We start from the raw sequence: 24,885 nt of genomic DNA, 5'->3' as shown, positions 1-24,885 counted from the left end.
AATCATTACCTGAAGAACTTCCTTGTTTTTGTTTTGTTAATTATTTGAGGTCCTGTATATATAACCATTACTCTCTCACAATCCATTACATCCTCACAGTGCAGACTCTTTCCATTACAACTGCACTCTGAGTTAATGGATTCCATGAGACACGGCACCAGCTGCCTTCAGCCTCTTATGGACAAGAGTGTAACAGATGAAACTAACTGACCAGTTTCTTACAGAAACAAATGGAAACACAACAATTAGATATCAGCAAAAATCTCTGTTGAATCAAGGATCTATTTGTTAACTTTCTTTTCTTTGCTTGTTTGTCGTACTATTCTTTTCAAGGCTGGGTGTAGCAAAATTCCCTCAAGATACCCAAAACCAAACAGGGTGAAGAGACAATCCCTTTGCTTCAATGGAGATGATGTGGCCGGAGAAGCAAACACCTTCATGCAGATTAATCGGACGCTGTTTGTTCTGACTCTAATGAGCAATGATTTCATACTGAGGATGTAATTAAATTGCAGCTAGTACAGACTGTCTATTTCATCACTCCACTCACATGCTCCTGCCCTAGTTTTAATGATCAGAGTCTGAACAGTGAAATAAAAAGGCTCAAAAGCTGCAATGTTTGATGCCAAACCTTAAATCGTAGCCTACACAACACATTAACAGTGCACCCTCCATTCGCCATTTTCTTAAATCATATTTACTTACTGACATCTAGTGGCAATTTACTGACAGTGCAAAATTTGTAACAACATGATATACATGCTTGAAGGACAGTGTGAGAGGCTGCTTCTGTCCTGTGTCACATCATCAATAAACACCAGTGTCCCAGTGCCAGTGGAAGCCATGCACACAAGCCATCACACTGCCTCCACCGTGTTTTACAGATGATGTGGTATGCTTTGGATCATGAGCTGTTCCATATCTTCTCCATTATTCTGGTAGAGGTTGATTTTGTTTTTTGTCTGTTCAAAGAATGTTTTTTTCAGAACTGTGCTTGGCTTTTTATTTAGATGTTCGTTGTTGTTGTTTTGCTTTTTTGCTTTTTTTTTTTCTATTCTTGAGGCCTATGAGTGGCTTGGATCTTGCAATGAACCCTCTGTATTTACTTTCATGCAGTTTTCTTTTTATGGTAGACTTGGAAATCGATACGTGTACCTCCTGGAGAGTGTTGTTTGCTTGGCTGGGTGTTGTGAAGGGTGTCTCTTCACCACGGAAATGATTCTGTGATCATCCACCACTGTTGTCTTCCATGGACGTCCAGGTTTTTTTTGTGTTGCTGATTTCACCAGTACTATCTTTCTTTCTCAGGATGTACCAAACTGCAGATTTTGCCACTCCAAATATTGTAGCAATTTCTTGGTTGACTTTTTTCTGTTTACGGAACTTAAAGATGGTTTGTTTCACCTGCACGGAGAGCTCCTTTGACCACATGTTGTCTATCCACAGCAAAATTTACCAAATGACAGCACCACACCTCAAATCAACTCCAGGCCTTTTATCTATCTATCTATCTATCTATCTATCTATCTATCTATCTATCTATCTATCTATCTATCTATCTATCTATCTATCTATCTATCTATCTATCTATCTATCTATCTATCTATCTATCTATCTATCTATCTATCTATCTATCTATCTATCTATCTATCTATCTATCTATCTATCTATCTATCTATCTATCTATCTGCATATAGATATATAGAGATATAATTTATTTATTTATAAAGCTATAACACATAACGCATAACACAAAAGCTACGTAGACTCTCACTGTTTCCATGGAAATTAAGAGGTCAAAAAGCATCCAGGTCACACCAGATGCACTTGATTAACTGATCCTCGGCATGTGTGAGTATTCCTATGAAAAAAAGAAGTGTTCAGGTGTTTTCAACACAACACCAATGAGGAAAGATAACACCAATATTCTTAAAGAAACAATTGTTGATGTATTTCCGTTTGGACAGGGTCATGAGGCCATTTGGAAACATCTGAAGTCCATCATTGTACAGTGAGAAACAAGAGGAAAAAACTGAACAGTTTCAAGTCAGCACAGCTTCGTTTTGTTGTATTTGAACAAACCACAAGACTTCTGGCACAGCATCCTTTTAACAGACGAAGCCAAAGTGGAGATGTTTGGCCATAATGCATTGTGCCATAATTGGCAAAAAGCTGAATATTAACAACATGTTGTACCAACTGTCAAGCACAGCAGTGGAGGGGTGATGATTTGGGCTGTTTTTGTACTCAGAAAACATGAACTCCTATGTTTACCAAAATATTCTAGAGTTAAATGTGAAGCTAACTGTCTGATAGCTAAAGTTTGGCCTCATATGGGTCATGTAAGAGGACAATGATCCCAAGCTGAAAAGGAAATCTGCTGAAAAAGAAAAAAAGAGTCAAGGTGCAATGGTCCAGTCAAAGTCCAGATCTCAACCCGACTGAAATGCTGTGGCAGAATCTCAATAGAGCTGTGCATAAACAAATGCCTGAAAACATCAATGAAATGAAGCAATGTTTCAAAGAAGAATGGGCCAAAATTCTTCCCCACACAGCTTCTGCATTTTGGCCTAAAGAATGACATGATGTAATGTGTTAAATTTATTTGTTGTTTTTCATTTTGAGGTTCTATTTAATTGTAATAATAATTGTAGAAACTGTTAAATGATAAATAATAGTTAATCTATATGATGCACATTATCTTTAAAAACACTGATAAGTTTGTGGATTTTGATTTAGACCAGTCCAAAGTTTCTCCAGGTAATAAAGCAGCAAACATGGCAATGTTAAATAGAGGTACAGATGAAATTCCCAATTTAGAATTGTTGTGCTTTTGAAATCAAATGCATAATTTATTTAGGAAGTGCTCAGTGTTTACCCTTGACTGAATGAGGGTACATTTAAAGCTTTTAAGGACATTCAGGGATTCACCATATTACCGCAAAAGTACCTCCTTATTACACAGGATATATTCATCATATCGCATCATAGCACAATCTCTTTTACTTTACTGCTTTAACACAAATCTAACATTTATCCAAAGTTATTCGAAATATTACAGAATTAAATCTGATAAACAGATGCCTCCGTAGATTCTGTTCTCTTTTAGAAACCAATGGAGTTCTAGTGTGAAAAAGGTATTGAGCCATGGATGAGGTACTGTCATTTTTCCCTATTAGGGAGAGAAAACAAGAGGCTGTCAAATATGTTAGCTTGCCAGAAAGCTACTTACTTACTTAGTGCTTGTTATTTTAAATGATGTCACTTGAATCCTTGTTTTTTCCTCAAAATGAAGCTGATCAAGAAAGCTCCACAGAGGCTGCTGATTGGAATGCCTGTGAAAAGCTGATGAAGGAAATGCTTTAAGAAGAGGATTATCCCAAATGAAATCCGAGCCTGTTCATTCATTACAGGGTGCCATATAAAGCCCATCAACAATTCTACAATCAAACGTGCCTGTATGAGTAACATGTTTAAGACTGCATATCAGACCTTCGTGGAATATAGGCAGACAGCAGTCAGTATTGCACTGGCTTGTGTCATGTGTCATGGTTGTCTAAATGTAAACATGAAAGTGTATATTTATCCTCTGTAAACAATGAAACTGCAGCCTCAGAGCACAGGACGAATCACAGTGCAGACACCAAGGCTTACAGCTGCTAGTGTAGGTGATGCTTTATGGGCTTCCTTCCTTCTTGTTTGTGCATCATTCTGACTCTGAGGGGAAACACTGAGTATATTTGAACAACATTATTTATAGGGCACTGCTTAATCGTATGCATCTGTAAATGCACCAAGGCTTCACAATGTGTCAGCCTGCTGAGAAGGACATGTAAAGAGGAGAAGCCACCAAACAGAGCAGTATCATTGCGTAAGATAATTTACTGCGGTACTGCCACTAATCCCACAGGCGAGGGTCAAAGAAAAGGCACTTCCCGTTACGCAATATGAAATGTTACACAAAAGTACACAAAGCTAATATATAATATCCCTGCACACAAAATGTATCATATCACTCATTAGTAATCAGTGTAAGGTAACACTGATGTAGATAAATCCATTTCTTAAACCAGCTTTAGTGGTCTAGAATGAAGAATGATAAGACTTCATCTACTAAATTTGAAAGGTTTCACTCATTTTATGCAGCTATAGTTTTATAATTAGCTTACTGCCACACATATATATTGTGTGTGGAGCATAATGGCTCATTAAGTAATATAGTGCTAATACTAATACTGTGTTGCAACAGACTGGCGATCTGTCCAGGGTGCACCCTGACTCTAGTCCTGTGGTAGCTTGGATATGTTCCTGCCCCCCATGACCCTGATAAGGATAAGTGGAAGAAAATGGATGGATGGATAGAAGTAATACAGCCATCTTGCCTCTCCTCTTGCTCATGAGGAGAGTCCATATGAGTGCACAGTTTTAAAAAGGTTACAAGCTTTAAAGTAAAAAACAAAAATCACTTACATCCTGCAGTACTCACTGGCAAAACAATAGCAATCTTGCACAGGCAATAATTTCTTGTTGATGCCAGAGGTCAGAGGAGAACCACTCAAATAACTGCTTTTTACAGCCAGGGCATACAAAAGAGCATCTCTGACTAACTGAACAGAAGACCACAGTAGGTGCCAGTTCTGTCAGCTAAGAAAAGGAAACCAAGGCTCACAAAATTGGAAGAATAAAACAATTGTTGTTTGGTCCTGATGAGTCTCAGTATCAGCTTTGACATTCAAGTGGTTGGATCTAAATTTGGTGTAAAATGACTTAAAAGAATTAAAGCAGTCTTGTGGGTGATATACTGCATAAGTGACTACTGTTGCCTAACACGTCCATCCTTTTAAGTGGACAGCGTACCCAACTTCAGATGCCTAGTTCTAGCAGGAAAACACATGATGGCACAAGGCTAATTTTATCTTAAACTGGTTTCTTGAACATGACAGTGAGTTCAGTGCACTCAAATGGCCTCCACAGTCATCAGATCTCAATCCAATAGAGCAGCTTTGGGATGTGGTTGAACCAGAGATTCATATCATCTATGTGAACCAAACTCTATGAGGAATGTTTCCAGCAACTAGCTGACACTCTACCAAGAAGGAAAAAAAAAACGAAATAAATTTTAAAAAACAAAACAAAAAACGGATTTTAAAAAAGCTGATAATGAGGAACATTTTTGAGACGTGATTTCTGACGTCATCAATACGCTTTTATTGTGAAGGATTCTGCCTGCCTGGACCTGCTGCGGCTAGCGGAAGTGAAGCTTCTGCTAAGCACAACACAGCATTAACTGAAAAGAGAGGCTATGCACAACACACAGTGAGTACGGTTTATTCGATTATGTCAGAATTTTAAAAAATATAGCTTTGGCGTGTAAGAAATCAGCCTAGTCTCGTTTGTATCGCTGTACAGCCTATAGTGTAACGGTGCAGCTAACGGTAGGTACCTTCGGCTGGGTCTCTAACAGCTCCATAGAAGCGGGAAGTTAATTAAACGAGTGTTAAATTATATTTTAGCCTGATTTACTAGAACAGGGAACACTGCCTGCCTTAGTTAATTGGCACTTTGGCAAACGCACAGAATACTGAGCAGGGGAATAGTGGCTTGCTAACAAGACATTCAGTGTTTATGTTGTGTGTAATTGGCCCACTGAGTGTTTGAAACGTCTATTTCATTTACCACAACGAGTTTACTGCATGTTTTTTTTGTTTTTCCAACCAAGTAACTCATCTGCCATTGTATGAACTCACAGTTTCTTTGGCTAACCGTGCAAATTCTTTCCTTTCCCCGTGTCCTCAGATTTGTAGCTGATTAGGGAGGTCAGTGATACCATGTGGAAGTCACATGAGCGACGAGGATGAGGCAGAAACAACAAGGGGGCAGCTTGAGGAGTGATCCGCTGCACAGTGACTGCAACAGGGAGGGTGTCTGCTGCTCATAAAGGCCTTGCACAAGCAGCCCCCTGTGTCCCCTTATCGCTTAACATTTACAATGAACAGTACTACTCAGTCCCCTGCCACCATAGATGGGAATGTGGCTGTCAGCTATGTGCTGGTGCCATTTTTCCTCATAACCTTTGCTGGGATAATTGCCGCTGTGGTAAGTGGTTTGAACACATGGCATAGGATGATCTATGTCAAGTTGAGCCATTGTGTTATGAAGCAGTCCTACATCTTACTAACTTAAAAGTCAAGTGTGAATTGAGATCCAAGCGTACACACAGCGGATGTAACATCTTTCATTTTGTCCATTTCAGATAATGTATATTCGCAGGAAAAGGAGGTAGGATTAAAATTTATCCATCAACATCATTGAACAGTTTTTTTTTCTTGTTTTTTCTTTTTTTTACCTTTATACCTTCACTGAATCAATGTTTTTTTTCTTGGTCCCTCAGAGTTGACAGACTGCGTCATCAGCTATTACCAGTGTACACGTACGATCCTTCAGAGGAGATTAATGAAGCCGAACAAGAAATGTTGTGGAAAGAAGAGGACACAAGGGTAAGGCACATCAGTTTTTACAGTTTTGGATTCTTTACTTGGAAGTGCAAGTGGTAAAGCTTGTCGTTTTTATGTGACTCTTTCAGTATTGCTCCCATTGGAAGACATGGATTCTTGTGCCAAGCATGTTTAAAAGTTGCACAACCACGTTTTCTAAGAAAGGCAGAGTGAAAACATTCTCTTAATACTGTTTGGTATACTGTCTAATTATATTGGTTGTGAAATTTTCTTTAGCGTGCACCAGTTCCTCTACTGATTGGTCAGTTCCTCTATTGCATTCAGTTATAGATAGAAGTAGAGTAGAAAGGATGATAGTATTAGTAGTAGAACGAGTTTAGCCAGTTGTAATTTTATGGGAATATGGTCGTCAAATGACTCATAGTTATCTGACCTGAAATCTGCTCCATATAAATGAAACAATCTGCCTTTCTGGTTTAGTAATATCTGAAAAATCATTTTATAGTCTTTTTTTTCCCTTGACAAGTATGCATGTCTTTTCCCAACACAGAATTTTAACATCAGCTTATTTTTCAGAAAATAAAATGACAATCCTTCTCATTTTTCTCAGTCTGCCAGTAAAAAGCACTTTATTTTGAGCCGAGTCGTGCACTGAATCCTGAGGCTCACTAGATGGCGATGTTCACTTTGTCCAAAAAGTTTGTCAAAAAGTTTTACTTCTTATTTGTCAAGTCAAGGTGGGGTTGTATAGATGGGAAAGGGACAAATGTGAGCAGTGCTTGAAAAAGCCCTTAATGGGTCAGTTTGCCCAAATTACCAAAAAAAAAAGTCACATACTCCTAATGATAAGTAGCCATGGAAAAAGTTCAGGTTTTGTCTGCCTGCGTTTTAGTGATAAATGTGTCCTTGTTGTCTTTAATCCAATACAGCGAGAGCAAATTAAATTTCAGTTAACCCTGAAAGTCCTGTTATGGAAGATATTCCACGGTTGTGCGGTTTCGGAAAGACATCGGGCTTTTACTGCATGAATCGAGCTTGGTTTACCTCTGCTGTGGAAGTTTGACATGCAGGAATTTTATAATCTCGTTATATGAAACTGAGACTACTGTCAAATCATCATAGCTTGGTATAATTTGGTTTGAGTGCGAAAGTATTGTTTAGTTCGAAGCAGGTTTTCAGGTCCTCTCATGAGAAGAGATTTCACACTTGAGTAAATGTTTTTGCTCTTTCAAATAACTTTATTAAGCTGTATGCTTTTCTCTCTCTCTTTTTTTGTTTTTTCCTTTAGATTGTACAAAGTTGGGCGTCAAGTTATCAACAGCAACACCCTCTTCTGACCAAAGACGTCAATGCATGATGTTGGTAAACCCTGACATTGAGCACTGTGGGGTGTGACGACAAACCTGCAACCACAGAGATCAGTAATTTTTATCGTGATGTACAAACAATCGTGTACAATACTTCTTAGCTTTTATTTGCTTCCTTTTACTGTCGTCTCTGAGCACATCGGTGACGATGAGCATTTTCCTGTTCTCTTTTATGTACACTTTGACGTTGAACTTCTGATGCCGATCCTGTGTGCCTAACAGTCTCAGTACCTTAAGATTATTTATTTGAAATTATTTATTTAAACCTGTTGTTATTGAAAAATTCAGTGACATGACTCAAAGTTTCAAAGGTACAGCTACCTGTAGATTTTTAATCTGTTGTTTACATTTGCTATGTTGTTGTGGGCGACGTGTGGCAAGCTGTTATGTTCCTGTGGGTTGCAGTGAGCATTCGTACTAGCTGTGCTCTTCGTGGCATGAATGTGCTGTACCCTTTAAAAATCAGCAGTCCTGCTGCGAGAGGAATTGTGATCATTGCCTGCGCTGGTGATTTTAAACGAGTTGTGTGCAATGCATTAGAAAAACAAATCATCCTCTGATAAAATGACTAGTGTAGCGTTCAACAGTTACATTGTTGCAAAACTCTCAGAAAACCTCATATTGCTGAAAAATAAAATTAGCAGCTAAGATCAAGCTGCTAAATTTGATTTCAGTTTCATTTTCAGTGAAATGATTGAACAGCTCGCTTTAGTTTTACTTTGCTTAAAGAATCTAAGTCATGCCTGGAGCTTCACGTCTTTTTGTGGTTTAGCCAAATCCTGTGACTCTTATCAATGGCATGAAAAGCCAGATAGTGGAAGTAAATAACACCAAACTCTCATCCCTAAAATGAGCTCTGACTAGCTCTCAAAATATGTCCTGTCTACAAGGCATGGCACCAACAAATTTGCCTCCAGCTGAAGAATCTGTTCAGATGAATGCCATAAGTCTGACTGTTTTAAGCACTCAGGAAGTCTTGCTCTTTTTTTCTTTACAAGTCATAACCTCCCCCGTTCCTTTTTTGCCTTGCATTTGTGAATGTAAACTAAGAACAATTGAACTGTTTAACTGCCCTCAGATGGGGGAAGCATTACTCAGTCCAACAGCTAATGTATTGTACTGAGCATGTAATGCTCAAACATGTCATGTTATCAGTTATGACATCTAAAAGTGTGGGCGGCATGGTGGTGCATAACAAGCAAGAAAGTTCTGGGTTTAAACCTTTCTGTGTGGCATTTGTTTTCCCACTGTGCTTTATCCACAGTGTCAGAAGAAAATCCACACTCCAGGGCTGGCTCTGGGTGTGACTGCTGCTGGTTGTCTCAGCGCTAGTCCTTGCTTCCACCTGTCCAGGGAGTGCCCTACCTGTGGGTTGGGCTCCAGCCCCACCCTGACCCTCTACAGCTGTGGTTCTCAAAGTTTGGCTTACCATTTGGTGGTCTGTCATAGCGGTGCACAAAAAGATGTGGGAGCATTTCTATTAAATTGCAACACATTTAGCTGTAGTTGTCATAGATGAATGAATCTTATTAACACTGACAAATAGACACCTCAGTAATTGTTAAAGCCCAGAAAAAAACACACACACACACACACACACACACACAATAAAGCAAATGCCAACATGAACCACTATTTGCTGAACAGGCACTTTAAAGTGTGGATTTTTCCTGGGTAGTCCACTTACATTGGCTCCCTAAACTTTGAGAACCCAGCTCTGCAAACTTGGGATGGCCAACTAGTTATTATACCCAGAGGTGCTTAAGTATCAGCCTAATTGTGTTTCTATTCTATGCATTATCTAGTTTTTCATCTTTTGTGAAGAATTTTATGAAATGAGCCATTCATCTTTAAAATTGTATCCACTGTTGACTTAGGAGATTTGCACAGGTGACACACCAGAGGGGTTCAACTATGAAGTTCAACATTGCAACGCTTTCTTGACAAAACCTAAACCCCCTGTCAGATAAAATGGGTAATGGTGTCTTTCAACTGTTCAGGCAGGTTTTCTGCTTCAGCTTCTGCAAGTGCTCACATAAGAGGCGTTTCATCATGTGATTGGTCCCTATGAGCCCAGCAGCTCTAGACGTTATCAAGCAGTGGTGCACTCTCAGTGCGATTGCTTATTCCTAACATGTAGTACACCCCTCTGGTAAACTTTGCATGAAAGGCTGTGCATTCAGGTGATGTTTGAGGAGATGGACTGATGCAAATGTAATTTTGGGAACATTGTTACAATCTTTCTCTTTTCAGACTGTACATCCATTGGTTCAAGAGACTTGGTAAGGTAGTTGAAACGCTGGAAATATAATTTACTTTTGTACATAGTTGCAATGCATCATTGTAGCCTGCATGAGCTGCACAGCAGAGTGCAATAATATGAACAAGTGACAAAGAAAATTCTCTTTATTGACCATTTTCTGATACAAATTGTTGTAGGGCACCATAGAAATATAGACATTGTACATTTATATACGTGTACATTAAAAAGAATGATCCATCCTATTGAGTTTACAGTATATAAATCAACGGATGACTGACGTTACTATGTAAAATGACATGATATCAAGACTAGGAAGTTGATAGAGGACATGAAATGACCGTTGTACGAGTACGGTGAGGATGGCTACGTGTGGCAGTGGTAGACACACGGTGGCCAACGGAACATGGAAAAAGCGCCCAGTCCATCACAAACATTTGTCCATGAAAATCTGAACTAACATTTCAGTGCACCAGAAGTTTTTTTTCTTAAAAGGATAAAAACACACTTGCTAATCTACCACAGTCAGCGAACACAGTCGTCAAGCTGACAGGTCTCCCTGACTTGCTTCACACATTTACAAAAAAAAACAAACCAAAAACCTGTCTGCCAGCTCCGGTTATGAATGAGCCAAGAAGTGTTTGTGTCGTCACACAATCACATACTCGACCCCTTGGATCTCTCATTACAGTCAGGAGAGGAAAAATAAAATAAAATATACAAACATTGTCAACTCATGCCAGAGGTTACATTTAAAAAAACAAAACAAAAAAAACCCAGTTGCAATAAATGGTAAAATAAGCCGTTTGAGTGAGGTATGAAATTCCAGGCATTGTCTTGCCTGTTTGCAGTTTTCCGGGTTTCGTAACTGAGGTTGTAGCAGCTTAGGTGTGTGGAAAAACCCAGTTAAGTGGACTGTGACTGTGGGTTCCCTGACACTTAGAAATACACAAACGTTTTCTTTAACCATAGCAGACGGCATACAACACACATCTTCAAAGGACTAAGGAAAAAGTTTCTTTTTATTATTACCATACTAAGTGATGAGAGGAGGACCAAGCTAGGCGAAGCAGTGAGATCTAGATGGAATGAGGGAAAAAAAATACAAATAAAATAATAATACAGCCCTGTTGGATAGTAGTGCCACCAACTATCCTGTGTTACAATCAAACTCCTTGTCCGATCAATTGCAGTTTGCCTTATAAGTGATTGAGAGTGAGGGCTTGGAAAACTGAGGACCATGTGAGGACAAAGACGCCAATGTAACAGCATTTGTAAAAGCTCCCTGAAGAAAAGACACTGATGACTTTAAGCCTAGAACTCTGCCAACCTTAAAAAACACATACGAAAGAGTTTTATTATAACATGAAAAGCAGCACACGTGTTTTAAAATGTATGTAACCCAAAGGAACAAAAACAAAACAGTAAGTCAGATCGAGTCTAATGATACACTTTTACATCTCTCCACTATACGCAGTGAACTGAGAAGGAAGTCTGAGAAGCATCACTAAAATCTAAACTGTCCTACAGGAAGAGGGCAAAAGATGGTTCTCTAATCGGGTGGGTGAAGTCAGTTATGCAGATTAGGAAAAGATACTTCTACCATCAGTTACCTATTCTCATCCTAAATGCTGAAGCTCAACTCCATCTAGAATACAATGCAAAGGATAGGTTAACCACTTCACACAAACACTCAAAACCAAAAAAGAAAAACTTTTGGAAAAAAAAAAAGAAAAAAGAAAAAAAAGTATAGGTAAAATTCACCTTTGTCCAGTACAAAACACGGAGAAAAATCTATATGCCCTACCATCTCAGATGCGGGTACAACAAATAAGTAACATTAAGCAGAGAAAACATCCTACAAACCACCTTTAGGGGAGAGGAAAAAATAAAAATAAAAAAAAAAAGAGAAAAATGGAGGAAATGTCCAGGCTCCTTGGAGAACACCTTTTTGTCCAGTATAAAAGACTTGTAATAACATGACATGTAGAGAAACGGGCTGTTACCTTTCATGTAATTCTTAGATCTATGCTTGAGCAAGTCCATCGTTCTATCCAGTGCTGTTGCATGATATATGTACTGTGTTAACCCTCCTTTGGCAAAAGGGGGCTTTGTCGTGAACAGTGGTCATGTGGTGGCACTGGCATTGGAGATACAGCCCAGTTCTGGTTAACAGTAAGTCAGTATGTTGAGTGAGGTAGCATGCGTTGTGAATTACTGGTCCTCCTCCTCTTCCTCCTCAGATGATTCCTGGGATGCTTTTTCTTCCTTTTCCTGCAGGGGAGAAAAAAAAAAAAAAAAGGAAGGGGGGCTGTTAAGTTATGCCTTGACCACACCCACAAGGAAAATGCCCAAAGCACCATCAGTGTTCAACGACAATAGCTGCCTGTGATTCATGCCTCAACGCGACTGTTTTTACTTTAATAACCCCCAAGCACCAACAAGAAAGAGACTAAATGTTATTATAAAATCTCTGATAAACCACTGTGGCATGAAGAACACCCAAGGGAAGAGTGAGCCATCTGTAGTGAAAAATGATTCATACACACAGCAGTGAGTCACAATGAGGCATCCTGCTTTTTGCCCTCTTGCCTTTCCTGCTCACACTTACTGCTGCCCAAGATGTCCATTCATAAAAATGAGGAGCCTAGTTAGGAGGGTAACTGTGGGTCATTCCTTTCTGTGACTAATGCAATTCAGACGAGTACGCCCTAACCACTCATGCACATGACACAATGTTACTACAAGACCGCAGTTTCTCCTAGATTAAAACATGCTGCTTTGACCGGCTGTATGTAGTTGGGCGACTCATTTTGAAGCTCCTAAAAGTAAATATCCTGCTGTCAACATCTGGTTAAAAAACAAAACAGAAAACCTTTAAAGACATTTGCCATTTTAAAACTACTCAATAAAGAGTGGTTGACCATGCAACTCTGAATGAACACAAGACCCCAAAATAGCCAATGAGTAAAAAAAGAAAAAAAAAAGACCAAGGAACAAGGCAGGCAAGGGAATTAGGAAAATGCAATTTCACCCTGCAGGCACTCATACCGAGCATAATTCAATTGGGAGAGGAACAGCTTAACTGATGTGAACACTTGTTTGTCCATGGGATCTTACCTCCTTCTTAGGTCTTCCCCTGCGTTTTCCCCCTGCAGATGGGGCTGCCGTTGCCTTCTGTGAGAGAAAACGGAAAAAGGTCAAGAGAGCTCCAAGTGGGCTCTAACATTTTGTTGTGATCCTCAAGGTCACTGACCTGCTGATCTGCTAAAACTTCTGAGTTTTTTTTTGTTTTTGTTTTTTGGGGGGGGGGGCACAAAAAGCAATGGTGTAAACAATATTTCCTAGAGCTCTGCATCTAGCTGCCTGTAGATGGCGGTAAGGCCTCTAAAATGAGACAGATGGAAAGGGGGCATTGGGTTCATTGGCTATTATCTGGAAGGCCGACAGGAACTGCACACAGGGCACTCCAGTTCGCTGGCCACCTGGTCTGAGGCTCAGAGACAGCTGGTGAAACTGAGCGGAGACACAAACCCTCTGCAGCTCGGCCCTCGCTGCTAAACCTATATCAAAACATGTATGCGCGACTTCCTCTCCCTCCGCCTTTCCCATACATAGCAGTGAAGACCGAGCGCAGGGAGAACCGGAGGGTTGGGGCGGGGGAGAAAAATCAGTTGTTGCTATGGTAACGACAGGCAGAGAAGAACTAGGGCTGTGTGCTGGGTGGGGGCGGAGGGGTGCTTAGTGTCAGCTTGGAAACAGTCTTGCGGCCTCTGCACCTGCACCACACTTTGCATGACAAGCTGCAGGAAGCTGGAGGACAGGAAGTAGAGGGTGAGCATCACCAACAAGAAAAAAAGAAAAAGAAAGTGTGAGGCAGTAAACCAAGGTCTTTACAATGGGGAACCCTAGCCAAGCTATTTCTGACACCACGAGGGGGAAGCAGCCAGATTACAGCCAACAAATATATCTCAAGTAACAGCAGGACATCCTTTTACAAGGAGGTGGTTAGCTACCGTTAAAATGTTCATCAACCAAAAGGAATCCGGGGTTTGGAGAAAAAGACAAAGCACTTGCAAGAAACAAATTTACAACAAATGCCACACTAACGCCGACTGCCCATCTTGGAATTGCAGCTATTCCGGATCAGGATGTGTGCTCGTTGCTGCTGAACTCACTATCTGTCACTATGTGAAAACACGTCTGCAGACTGCATTGACTTACTTTGCCCTTGCCGGTTGTCTTGTTTTTGCTGCCCTTCGGCCGTCCTCTGGGCCTCTTTGGAGTAGGGGACCCACTTGGTTCCTGGCAATCACAATCAAGACAAAGTTAGGGTAGTATAAAACATCTGGACAATATTTTAGGAACATAAGCTCTTAAAAATCTGGCTTATATTGCAAGATCAAGGTTTTCAAATCAAAATATAGACATACAAAAAAACAAAACAAAGCTCTCTGAGGTAAAGACAGTGCAACTTATGTGCATTAAATGCTAAAAAGGTTGCCATGGTCCAGCAGATACAAGTTCACAAATAACAGATGTGTCATTAAGGGAAATATGCAACAGTAAGCACTTAGGGGATTACCGTCACATGCAAAAAAGCAAGGTACATTCAGCTCGAGGTGAGTTATCTTATTCATGTGTGGTTGTAAGCTTCGTCATGGCTGACGCGCCTCCTGTTGCATTTCTGCTGTGTTTACAACCGCAGCTCATAGCAACAGAGCAATTCAATAGTAAAAACACAGCAGGCTGAGTGACAGGTATATGAGCCACTGTGCGCTTCGACTCTGCTATGTCATCCATTACATGGGGAGCAGAGGTGGGTCGTAGGGGGTTAAATCTGGTTTAAAGGCTTTAGGTTACAGGTTGCTTACAAACCAGTGAGACATGTGGCAAGTTTGTTGTTCTTCCCTTACACTGATAAGGAAGGGGCAAATGGTCACAAGGGCATGCTGCAGCCATTTCAGGAGTCTTAATTTCATTGAGGGATATGCATGAGAAGCTCAGCTGCAATAATATCTACCTGAGCATCAGCTGCAGCAGACCTGAGTTAAAGGGTTTAAAAAAAATCTGCTCCCATCTTTTTAATAATACATCCTTATTGTAATTTCTGGGATACAATAATAATAAAAAAATACAACAGCACACTTTCTCCAATAAATAGAAGAACAGAATGGGACTACTTACGTCAGAGGTTTTTACCTGCGGCTGCTTACGGGGTCTTCCACGCCCTCTCTTCTCTGTGGCTTCCTTCTCTTTCGGTGAGACTGTCCCCTTGTCGCTCATGTTTGCGTAGCTTTTCAGACCTAAAGACATAAATCACACCGGTCACTCTTGCAGCAAGGGGAGGCGTCGAGTTCACACACAGAAAAATACACGGGCTATTAAACTCAGTGACCGCAACAGCAAACAAAAAAAAAAAAGGAGAAAAAAAGGGGGCGGCCTACCCACACACCGGTAACGCGTTTAACTCAATTAATCCGCGCTTATTTCCAGGTCTATTTCTGTCACAACCGTGCTCCATTACACAGACGACGGTGCCACACAAACACTGGATTGGGATCAAACTGGCTTGCAGGGTACAGCCGGGACTCAGTAAGCGATCGGAGGCCGAGCAAACCTGCAAAATACTACTGAACCCAGCGCTCCCCTGCCTCCACGACCATGTTTAGAGGCCCGTTTGCTGTAGTTGTTGTAGCCAACAATCGGGCCTGCGCATGACACTCGCAGCATGTCTGCACGCCGGGGCGACGAAGAGATATCCCCCCCCTCCTCCTCCGCCGCCGACACACATGCACATACACACAATGGCTAGTGTGTGCTCGTCTGGATTTGCAGGGTAAAGCCCTAGCCTGCATGGCGGCACCCATTTTTCTGAGTGCTATAGAAAATGCAAGCAGAGCTCATTTGCGGGAACCAGAGCCCGGGCCGGAGCAACAAAAGACGGCTTCACATCTAAAGCATGCAGCGTCCTCTCGCCAGAGATGCCTCTCTGTAAAAATGCATTTAGGCGGTTGTAGCTTGCAAACTTTAGCTTGCCTTTCGACGTCCTTTTCTTGTGCACTCACCTTTATCGCTCGGTAGCAACCTCTGCTCTATTTAAGACGAAATGTTTCCTTTAAGCCTAGCTGGTTGTACCCGGTTAAAAAGCCTCGCTCTGATCTATAGGCTACAGCTTTTACTCGTCAGACAACACACAGCCCGCCCCTTTAAAATCCCAGCTCATGCCGCTTTAAAAACAGTTATGAATTAAAATGAGAGCGGGTCAATATATATACTTTTTTTTTTAAATTTTTTTTATTTTTAAATAATAAAAATTACCAGCAGGATGAGAAGTTTACTCCAACGACGTCCTATAAATAGCGCACGTGCTCGTCTTGTCTCCTACAGATAAAGGAAAAAGGCGCCAGCCAGGAGGAGTTTTGGGGCAATTTAAAGAGCCGCCCTCATGGGAGCTGGAACATTGGAGGGCGGAGATATAAGTGGGCCACCAACAGTACTACTAGCAGCCCAACCCCCCACCCACTTACGGATCCCTTTAATTCTCCAGGTTCAATCACAAAATATAAAAACATATTTTTAAGTGGCGGGATATACTTTTAGGAACCAAGGAAAGAATGACTACTAACTGTATTTATATTGTCTCATACTACATTAACTTAACCAACACATACCACTGTCTCCACAATAAAATTGTGAATGAACTATGACCTTCTCCAATGTAAACACAAGCTGCCTTTGAGCTCGGGAATGATTTACATCCTTTGCTCAGGTAAAACACGACTCCAGTAATGCATTAAAATGAAAAGTTAAATATTTACTAAATGAATAACACAGTAATGCGTTTGTTTAACAACAAAATGAATATCATCATAATATAGTGGGAAAAAATGTACAAAATTGTCTCTGTATTGCAGAATATAATATAAAATAATTCAGTTCTGGTTTTAGATCTTAGGTACAGTACTACGCTGATCTTCTATGTGTTTTAAGGTTTGTAATATCAATGTGATGCATGTAAATAGTTCACCTGCATAAACCTCTGTGCAAATAACATTGTAAAACATGGATGTGATGCTGTGATCCCGGTACAGTTTCTTATGTTTCAGAAATGCCTCTATCTGTTGAGACAACATTTTATGTTAAAATAAAGAGATTAATAAATTAAAATTTAAATATTCTCTTTGTTGTATCATATTTAAATTTATTAATCTCTTTATATTTTCTTTTTAACTGCGTCCATTCTTTAGTCTTTCCAAGCTATTTCCCCTTGTTATCTGTTTTTACTTTGTTGAGCTGAGTTTTTTATTAGCTAATTTCCATATTTTTAAATTTAAATAAAAGTATGTCTTTGTCTTAATTTTTTCCTTCATCTTAAATATTTAATGGTTAATAATATAGTATAGGGTTGTGTTATGTGCCATTTACCATGACAAAAAACACCCCACTAAAACGACTTTTAATTTTATTAAGCATTTGGGGTTTATTTGTATTTTATTTTTTCAAAAAAAAAATTCCAACATTTGGATATTATTTTTAATATTTCACTGATGGCTTTATCTTAATGATAAAAAATAATATTAGCCACATTTAAAACCCCCCCACAAAATATTGCTTTTATGTTATTCACTCATTTTTCCAATGATATCACTGTAGCGTTGCGTTGTACCTGTTGAGAACAGGCAGTAGCTGTCGCTGTATTTCAGAAAACGTTAATCTGAGTTCAAGGCCACTCAGTTATCCCATCCTGACAATATGCCACCCATAGAGGAGTTCCATGAGTAAGCGCATGCAAGAGCCATAAAACTCCCTTACTGCTACTGCTCTTTTATTCTTATAGTTAAATATGTCGACCTTTCATGTTGCTCCCGTGAAATGGACAAACGTCTGATGTTGATTGCATGGGTGTGGAGAATGCGGATAAAACAACCTAGGCTTCCAGTAGGTAGTAGGCAACAGTAGCCCACTTTCGCACAGGGGGTTCTCCTGTAAATGAGCTACCCATGTGGAGTTGATGGGTCTGCTACTATCCAATTGAAAACAGATTTCTGAAAATGCAGTGGGACCTTAAAGTGCTGGTAAGGGGACCTTTCGCCGCCTTCTGTGTGTATTCTACCTCTCTGTTTGTTAGGTCATGGCAGATCTCAAGTAACTTACAGCAAACGCACATATCAAATGACTCAGACTCCAAAGGCTTTGTTATCAGCGGAGAGCACATGCATGTCAATATACTGTACATATATGACAAGGAGAGTGGGAGTTTGGTGAATAGGGCACTGGATAGAGCATGAATGGAGAGCGCTTTTCTCAATGAGTCCAATGTTCTGCTCAGCATGTGCTTGCCTTGCATGCCACCCCCTTCCCTCTCAATTTCTCAGTCTATTCACTTCCTTCGTATCTACTTCAGGCCCATCCCCCACAAATCTCTGGCATACCCACCCTTCAGTATGTGGATGGAGACAGGTTCTCTCTCTCTCCCTCTCTCTCTGCGTGTGTGTGTGTGTGTGTGTGTGTGTGTGTGTGTGTGTGTGTGTGTGTGTGTAGAATGCTGTCACTCTCACCACTGGCACCACCTGGAGACCGATTTAGGGAGTGGATATTGTGACTGATTAGTAATGGTGAAAAGCAAATGATTGCTTTATCTTTATATTTAAAACAAAGCATGTGCGCCTTTGCAACTTTGGTTTTACTTTTGCCTGTAAAGACAAAATTAAAAAGGGTGTGATAGCATCAACCTGCCAGGTATCCTCTATGTCTTTGGTGCACCTTTACTGACCCGTCTCATGATAATTTAAACCCTCTTAAACATAAACATCTATCCATCCATCCATCCATCCATCCATCCATCCATCCATCCATCCATCCATCCATCCATCCATCGGAAATCTGTTTGTTAAGCCACTTAACGCTCACCTATAAATCATTCAAGCATAAAAGCATCATCTAACTCAAGGGATGAACCAATTTTAAATTGTATCTTCATACACTTTATTGTAGCATCCTATTGCAAATGCTAAAAATAACATGTTAAAAATACCAATAATAGCATTTTTACACCAACAAGGTGCTACTAGATAAACACCTGACGTTTCGCAACATAAACCTCAAAGAAATTGAGTAAACTGCACAAGTAGAGGATAAAACAAGTACCAGGTCTACAAAACTGTCTACAGCAGATGAACAGTATCCAAAAGTCATTTCCATAAGAAATAAGAAAATAAATCCTGCAGAATGGCTGTCAAGAGGTTATTCTTAAGGAAGGGAAATGGGAATCAACCAGCCTAAAAATTAGCGGTAACAGGACTCATGGCACGATGAACCTAAGTTTGAAAAGTCTGATTCAAATAATTATCAATATTTAGAGAGGACGACAGGAGAGATGTACAATAGTGACTGCTTACAGTGATTTTTAAAACATGGTAGAGGCTTTGTCATGGTTTGCGCTGCACTTAAACCTATGGTGTTTTACATCTTGTCAAAATTGGTGGAATTATAAATGTAGAAAAATGTCATTATATCTTTCATCCACCATCCAATAGAGCTTCCTTTTTCAGCATGACATTGATCCCAAACACACTGTCAATGCAGTAAAAGCATATCTAGCTAGAAAAACACACAGCTGAACCCTATCAGTTATGTGGCGATCGTGGCTCAAGAGTTGGCCTCGTAATCGGAAGGTTGCCGGTTTGAGCCCCGGCTTGGACAGTCTCGGTCGTTGTGTCCTTGGGCAAGACACTTCACCCGTTGCCTACTGGTGGTGGTCAGAGGGCCATCACCAGTGTGTGAATGTGTGTATGAATGGGTGGATGACTGGATATGTAAAGCGCTTTGGGGTCCTTAGGGACTAGTAAAGCGTTATATAAATACAGGCCATTTACCATGGACTGACCTCCCCAGAGGCCTGAATTACTGAAGCAGTCTGGGATCATCTTGACAGAGAACAGAACAAAAGGCAGGCAACATCCAAAGAAGAGCTTTGAATGTCCTTCAGGAAGCTGGGAGAACTATGGCTGAAGACTACTTAAAGAAATTACAAAAAGGCTTGTCGGGCTCTATTGAATGATAAAAGTGGTCATACCAAATATTGACACTCGCACTCATACAAACTACGTTTTTGCCTAATAAATTCTGATGTATTCCCATTTACGTTTGCATGTTTAAATGAAGTGCTGCACGTGTTTAATATTTTCCCAAAAAATATAATAAATGAGGGGCACTTAAGACTTTGCATAACATTTTCTATTAATTAAATACGTTATGATGTGCATCTGAAAAAAAGACCATGTAAAAATTTCTCCAATGTGTTTATTCATTAAAAACTAGTATTTCCAGGCATTAATACAACTTTATCTATCTATTTGGGGGTTTTTTTGGGTTTTTTTTTGTTTTTTTAAATTTGCGTGCATGCAGGGATTCCCTGGATGAATAAATAAATAGTCAGGGCAAAGCTGTAATAAGAATTCATCTTTCCACAAAACTATCATCTTAGCAAATCTAATTTGTTTCCTTGTGTATTTTTAGGAATTAAACAGGTTTAAACCATATTTCAGTGTCAGCACATCGCATAAACGTGGAGCATAAGTGTATCTGATGATACCCAGAAGCCAGAATGACTAGAAGGAGAGCACAAAACAAACTTGGAGCCAGCTTGAATTTCAGCACTAATTGAATCTTGGAAGAGACAAACACTTCCACATCAGACGCCCTCTTCAGAGACGTCTGCTTGCTTGTGAACTCTGCAGCAGAGTTTGAGTAGACAGAATCCTATTGACCCTTGGAGGGTGGGGGTTGGGGGTCTTGGCCCACTTTGGCATGCTCACCCCGCCCCCACCCCATGTCCTCCTGCCCCCGCACCCCCTTTTTGCTCATCTGTCTTCCCCTTCGGCACGCTCTCTAGCTCATTCTAGCAATCCATTTTTAGGCGCTTTGTAAACCACAAGTGATCCAGCCAAACCAACTAACAGATGTGGACAAAACATCCTATTCCTGCCTGTGCCTGGGTTTCCCCCGCTTGTGCTGCTGTTGGCCCTGGATGAGCCTGAACATGACTAACACACATACACACACGCCACTCACATCCTCCCTCTCATTCCCCAAAGAAGAGATGAAGGGGGCAAAAAAAAAGGGCAGGAGAGAGAAAATCCACCGGGAGGGGAAAAGGAAAAGGCTAGGTGGGCGGAGAATATGTGTGTGGGTGTGTTTCTACGAGGGAGCGGATGGAGGTTAGTGGGCGGAGGGTCGGGGGCCGCTCAGTCCGCTCATGAGTAGTATCTGACTCACACAAACAGACGGAAGTAGTGCGTGCTGCTTGTTTAGTGAACACAGCTCTGTATTAATGTGATACTCCTATATGGAAATCATAATAGGAGTTCTTACAATACCTTATTTCAACTCCTTAAGTTGGTCACTGACTCAGCGCTCCACTTTCTCTTTCAAATGGTTTCAATTCCACATCCTGAGATGGACACGTGCGGATCAGTCATACTGTGACTCAAACGTTTGACATTTTTTAATGCCATATTTGAAACTTCCTTTGGCAGCCTTGGTACGTTTATAAGTCACTTTTTTATGCGGTATATTTATTTTTTATTTGTCATTCCATGGGAATCAACAGCTTGGAAAAAACCTGCAAATCCGCCCGGTTTTTCTTTTTAAAGTTCCTGAAGTGGGTTGACTCACACCCAGTCCACCTAATCATAGCATATAAATACATACTATACCTAAAGCGGACCATACAAAACACTGAAAGCAAGCATTAACTGGGTTTTATTATTTTAACTTAAAAATGTATTCAACCCTAAAGGCAGTTTTTTTTTTATCTCCCGGAGCCAGAGTGAGGCAAGAGGACAGGGTCAGCTTCAGAGCAGCCCCCTGACAGCTACCAGCAGTTATGTGCTGAGAGATTTTTTAAAACATAATAATAAGGTGAGTGCTTTTAAATCTAGACTATATCTGCACCACCCTTCCATAATTCGTTATTGAGTCCCCTCATATGAAAGACATGAGTGTTTTTGAGCATCTGCAATATGAGTCACCAATATATGTCGCCAACAGGGGGCAGATTTTTTTGGTTTACAAACTGAGGCAACAACGTGTGACATCCTTGAGAACTGACACCATCTTGTGGTGATACTTATACATTATGTGCGCTTTTATGTTCAATATTAAAACTTTTTTTAAATTTAAAATGCGTCTCACTGTGTAAGATTAAATGTTTATTAGAAAATGCCCAACCCCTCCTCCCCTTCACCTTTTTTCCCCACAACTATTCACCACGAAGGAGAGTGTTGCTGTGTTGTTAATACACTCCCAAGACTTCTCAGTGATAAAACACTCTGCTTTTCATGACAAGTCTCCCGGTAGCCGAGCACTTTAGTTATCATGTCCAGCAGGGGGTAGTCTTACCCTGAAAAATACTTTAGCCTTGACTTCATTGATTCCTCTCCTGAATCTAATAGGTAGCAGGTTTGTTGCCACTAAGGAATTAACAAGCTGCAGCAAACCTGCATCTGTCTGGAATTTATTCAGACAATATGTTCCCTAGATTGTCCTCCACATCAGCAGCTGCAGACATTTGCTGAAAACTGAAGGGGCTGGCAATATTAAAGCAGTTTTGCAGGTTGCTCCCATTTCTTCATCAAGTTTTGTGAAATAATGAATCCACGGTTTGGATTGTGGTTCAAAGCCTGCCCTCTAGACATGACAATCAGGTGCAGCAGAATGAGGTTACTGCTTAATTCAGCTGACCCTCATCAGGTTTAAATTCAACTAGAGTAGAGAAGGCAAAGGAGGTCTGTCACTCTGACAGATGAGCATATGTTCAGAGAGGTTGGAAGGAGTAATAGATGAGAGTCACCTTGGTGATGGTGCATCTGGATTTTCAGAATTCACGCTACCCCTCTCTGTCTTACCTGATTGATCAAAAGGGAAAAGAGCCCGCCTGCCCATTTTCGTGCCTGTCACATCCCTGCATGGTAGCTGCAGTCCCCAGAGAAAGCATCTGGCTCAGGCTACATCTTTGCTGGTTACTTATAGAAGCGATCTGTGCCGAGTTTTATCGCCGTTTTTTTTTATTTCCACAGGGAAAAGAGAGCAGATTCTCTTGGCAGAGTGCTGATGTGATGACCGCAACAACAAATAAGCGCCAAGCTTTACAGTCGAGGATAAAAGGTTTACAAACTCCTCTGTAAAACAGGTGGTAGGCTCAGCTGCAGAGCTGAGTCACTTTAACATTTGTCTTATTGATTGCTTTTTGACTGACATTCCCACAGCAGGTAAATTGAGAACGTGGGTATTTTTTCTGTCAAGTAGATTAAACAGAATTAGTATGTGCAAACACTGGCCAGACAGTGACATTTTAAAAATATCACCAACGTATCTAGAGGAAAAGAATTTTTTAGACTTTTCTTGTTTTTAACACAGTCTACACACTATAATTACATTAAGATTGGTAGCCCAGATATTACGTTTTTTTTCCATTTCAATTACTTAAAAGAAACAAAAACTCAAAATTAAGGCAGCAGTGAAGTGAGATAAACTCCAAAAACTCACTACACTTTCCATCATTCACTAATGAAAGCATTAGAGCTGATTTTTTTTCCAGTACCACAGAATAAAACTGTACAAATAAATCAAATTTCATGTATAAAATAAGCCCTCCTTTAAATATCACCCCTGTAACAAAGTTGAACTCTTTAAAAAAGAATAAATGTCAGTGTAGCATTTTTTGACATTAACTTGACGCCCACAAGCCCCGCAGACCAGTTACTAACACCGGTCAGTAATTCCATTGTGTTGGTGGCAGCTCACCAACCCTCAAGCTTCTAGCCTCAAGCATAAATAAGAAGAAGGCTACAAAGGTCTGGTAAACTCACATCTTTCCAACGCCGCACGCTCTAACTTTAGCTTTCAGTCTGAACTGTGATCCTCTGGAGCGCCCACAAAAGACAAACATTTTCACATACCCAGTAATAGTCACCCCAAACCTGTGAATAGACTTTGATGTCTTAAATACCCCTTTAACTATACGATGCATTCATTTGGTAAATAACACATCAGTTTCTTTGTTCTTGCTCTGTGTCTAGACAGGTTAGAAAAAAGACGGGCTAGGTAAGCCGATTGTGCTTGGAGCCTGCAATCCAGCTGTTGTAGCTGGGAAGTCCCATAGTGGTGTCTGGAGTAATATCAGTTGACAGATCCCCTCACTGACACCAGGATGTCCGTCTATGGCCCTGACCACATCACAGTGTTCAGTATCCTGTGTAAGCAGGTGTCAGATTGCTGCCTATTGATGAATGATTTGAGTTGCTGAAGATGGACTGTGGTGCTGCCACCCGCAGGGGTCTAGGCGAGACGGATGGGTCCATTTGTAATGCAGAGGGGGCCCCACAGCTGCATTAACTATTAAAGTGTGGTTATCTCAGGGTAATGGTACGCCAACAGCACTGAAACAAACTATAGCGAGAGAAAGTATAATTCTAATGTTGATATATGAGCCCTTGCTTCTGTATTATGTGCTCTATTCTCTAGTCTGCAGTCTAGATTGGGACGATATGAATGAAACAGCAATAGCCTGCCATTTAATGAACGTCTGGTTAATATACGCTTGATACCATAAGAAAAGTAATTGTATATTAACCCTCTCAGGCTCAAATTAAGTTTTTGTTGCTAATGCACAAAAGAATACCTACAGAGGTACTTCTGAGTAAAAAAACCTCATAAAATATGTATGTGGGGTAATCAGGTTGTTAGCTTTTAACTGTTGCAAATCTGCAACGCCTGCCTTGAGAGGGTTAAATGTTCA

The 24,885-nt window shown here is 40.5% G+C and overlaps 2 protein-coding genes across 8 annotated transcripts; one reads left to right on the top strand and one right to left on the bottom strand.

Moving 5' to 3' along the window:
- Window positions 1-5,185: 5,185 nt before the first annotated feature.
- Window positions 5,186-8,495, top strand: smim29 (small integral membrane protein 29). Of its 2 annotated transcripts, none has more exons than XM_080294825.1 (5): window positions 5,186-5,316; window positions 5,797-6,096; window positions 6,254-6,279; window positions 6,392-6,497; window positions 7,744-8,495. In XM_080294825.1, exons 2-5 carry the CDS (start codon window positions 5,989-5,991, stop codon window positions 7,810-7,812), a joined length of 309 nt encoding a protein of 102 aa, XP_080150951.1. In that variant the 5' UTR covers window positions 5,186-5,316; window positions 5,797-5,988; the 3' UTR covers window positions 7,813-8,495. The 2 variants fall into 2 exon arrangements, with proteins under 2 accessions (XP_080150951.1, XP_080150952.1); XM_080294826.1 differs by lacking the exon at window positions 5,186-5,316 and adding an exon at window positions 5,335-5,435.
- Window positions 8,496-10,210: 1,715 nt separating this feature from the next.
- On the bottom strand, window positions 10,211-16,554 carry hmga1a (high mobility group AT-hook 1a). 6 transcript variants are annotated; one of them, XM_080294827.1, is made up of 5 exons: window positions 16,404-16,554; window positions 15,270-15,388; window positions 14,307-14,387; window positions 13,203-13,259; window positions 10,211-12,356 (listed from the first exon to the last, which is right to left on the bottom strand). In XM_080294827.1, exons 2-5 carry the CDS (start codon window positions 15,366-15,368, stop codon window positions 12,297-12,299), a joined length of 297 nt encoding a protein of 98 aa, XP_080150953.1. In that variant the 5' UTR covers window positions 15,369-15,388; window positions 16,404-16,554; the 3' UTR covers window positions 10,211-12,296. The 6 variants fall into 6 exon arrangements, with proteins under 6 accessions (XP_080150953.1, XP_080150956.1, XP_080150954.1 ...); XM_080294830.1 differs by having other exon boundaries at window positions 15,285-15,388; window positions 16,404-16,539; XM_080294828.1 differs by lacking the exon at window positions 16,404-16,554 and adding an exon at window positions 16,151-16,290.
- Window positions 16,555-24,885: the final 8,331 nt, after the last annotated feature.

Source organism: Astatotilapia calliptera, chromosome 20 (assembly GCF_964374335.1).
Source record: "Astatotilapia calliptera chromosome 20, fAstCal68.1, whole genome shotgun sequence".
Classification (NCBI taxonomy): Eukaryota; Metazoa; Chordata; class Actinopteri; order Cichliformes; family Cichlidae; genus Astatotilapia; species Astatotilapia calliptera.
This window is presented reverse-complemented; position numbering and strand designations above follow the sequence as displayed.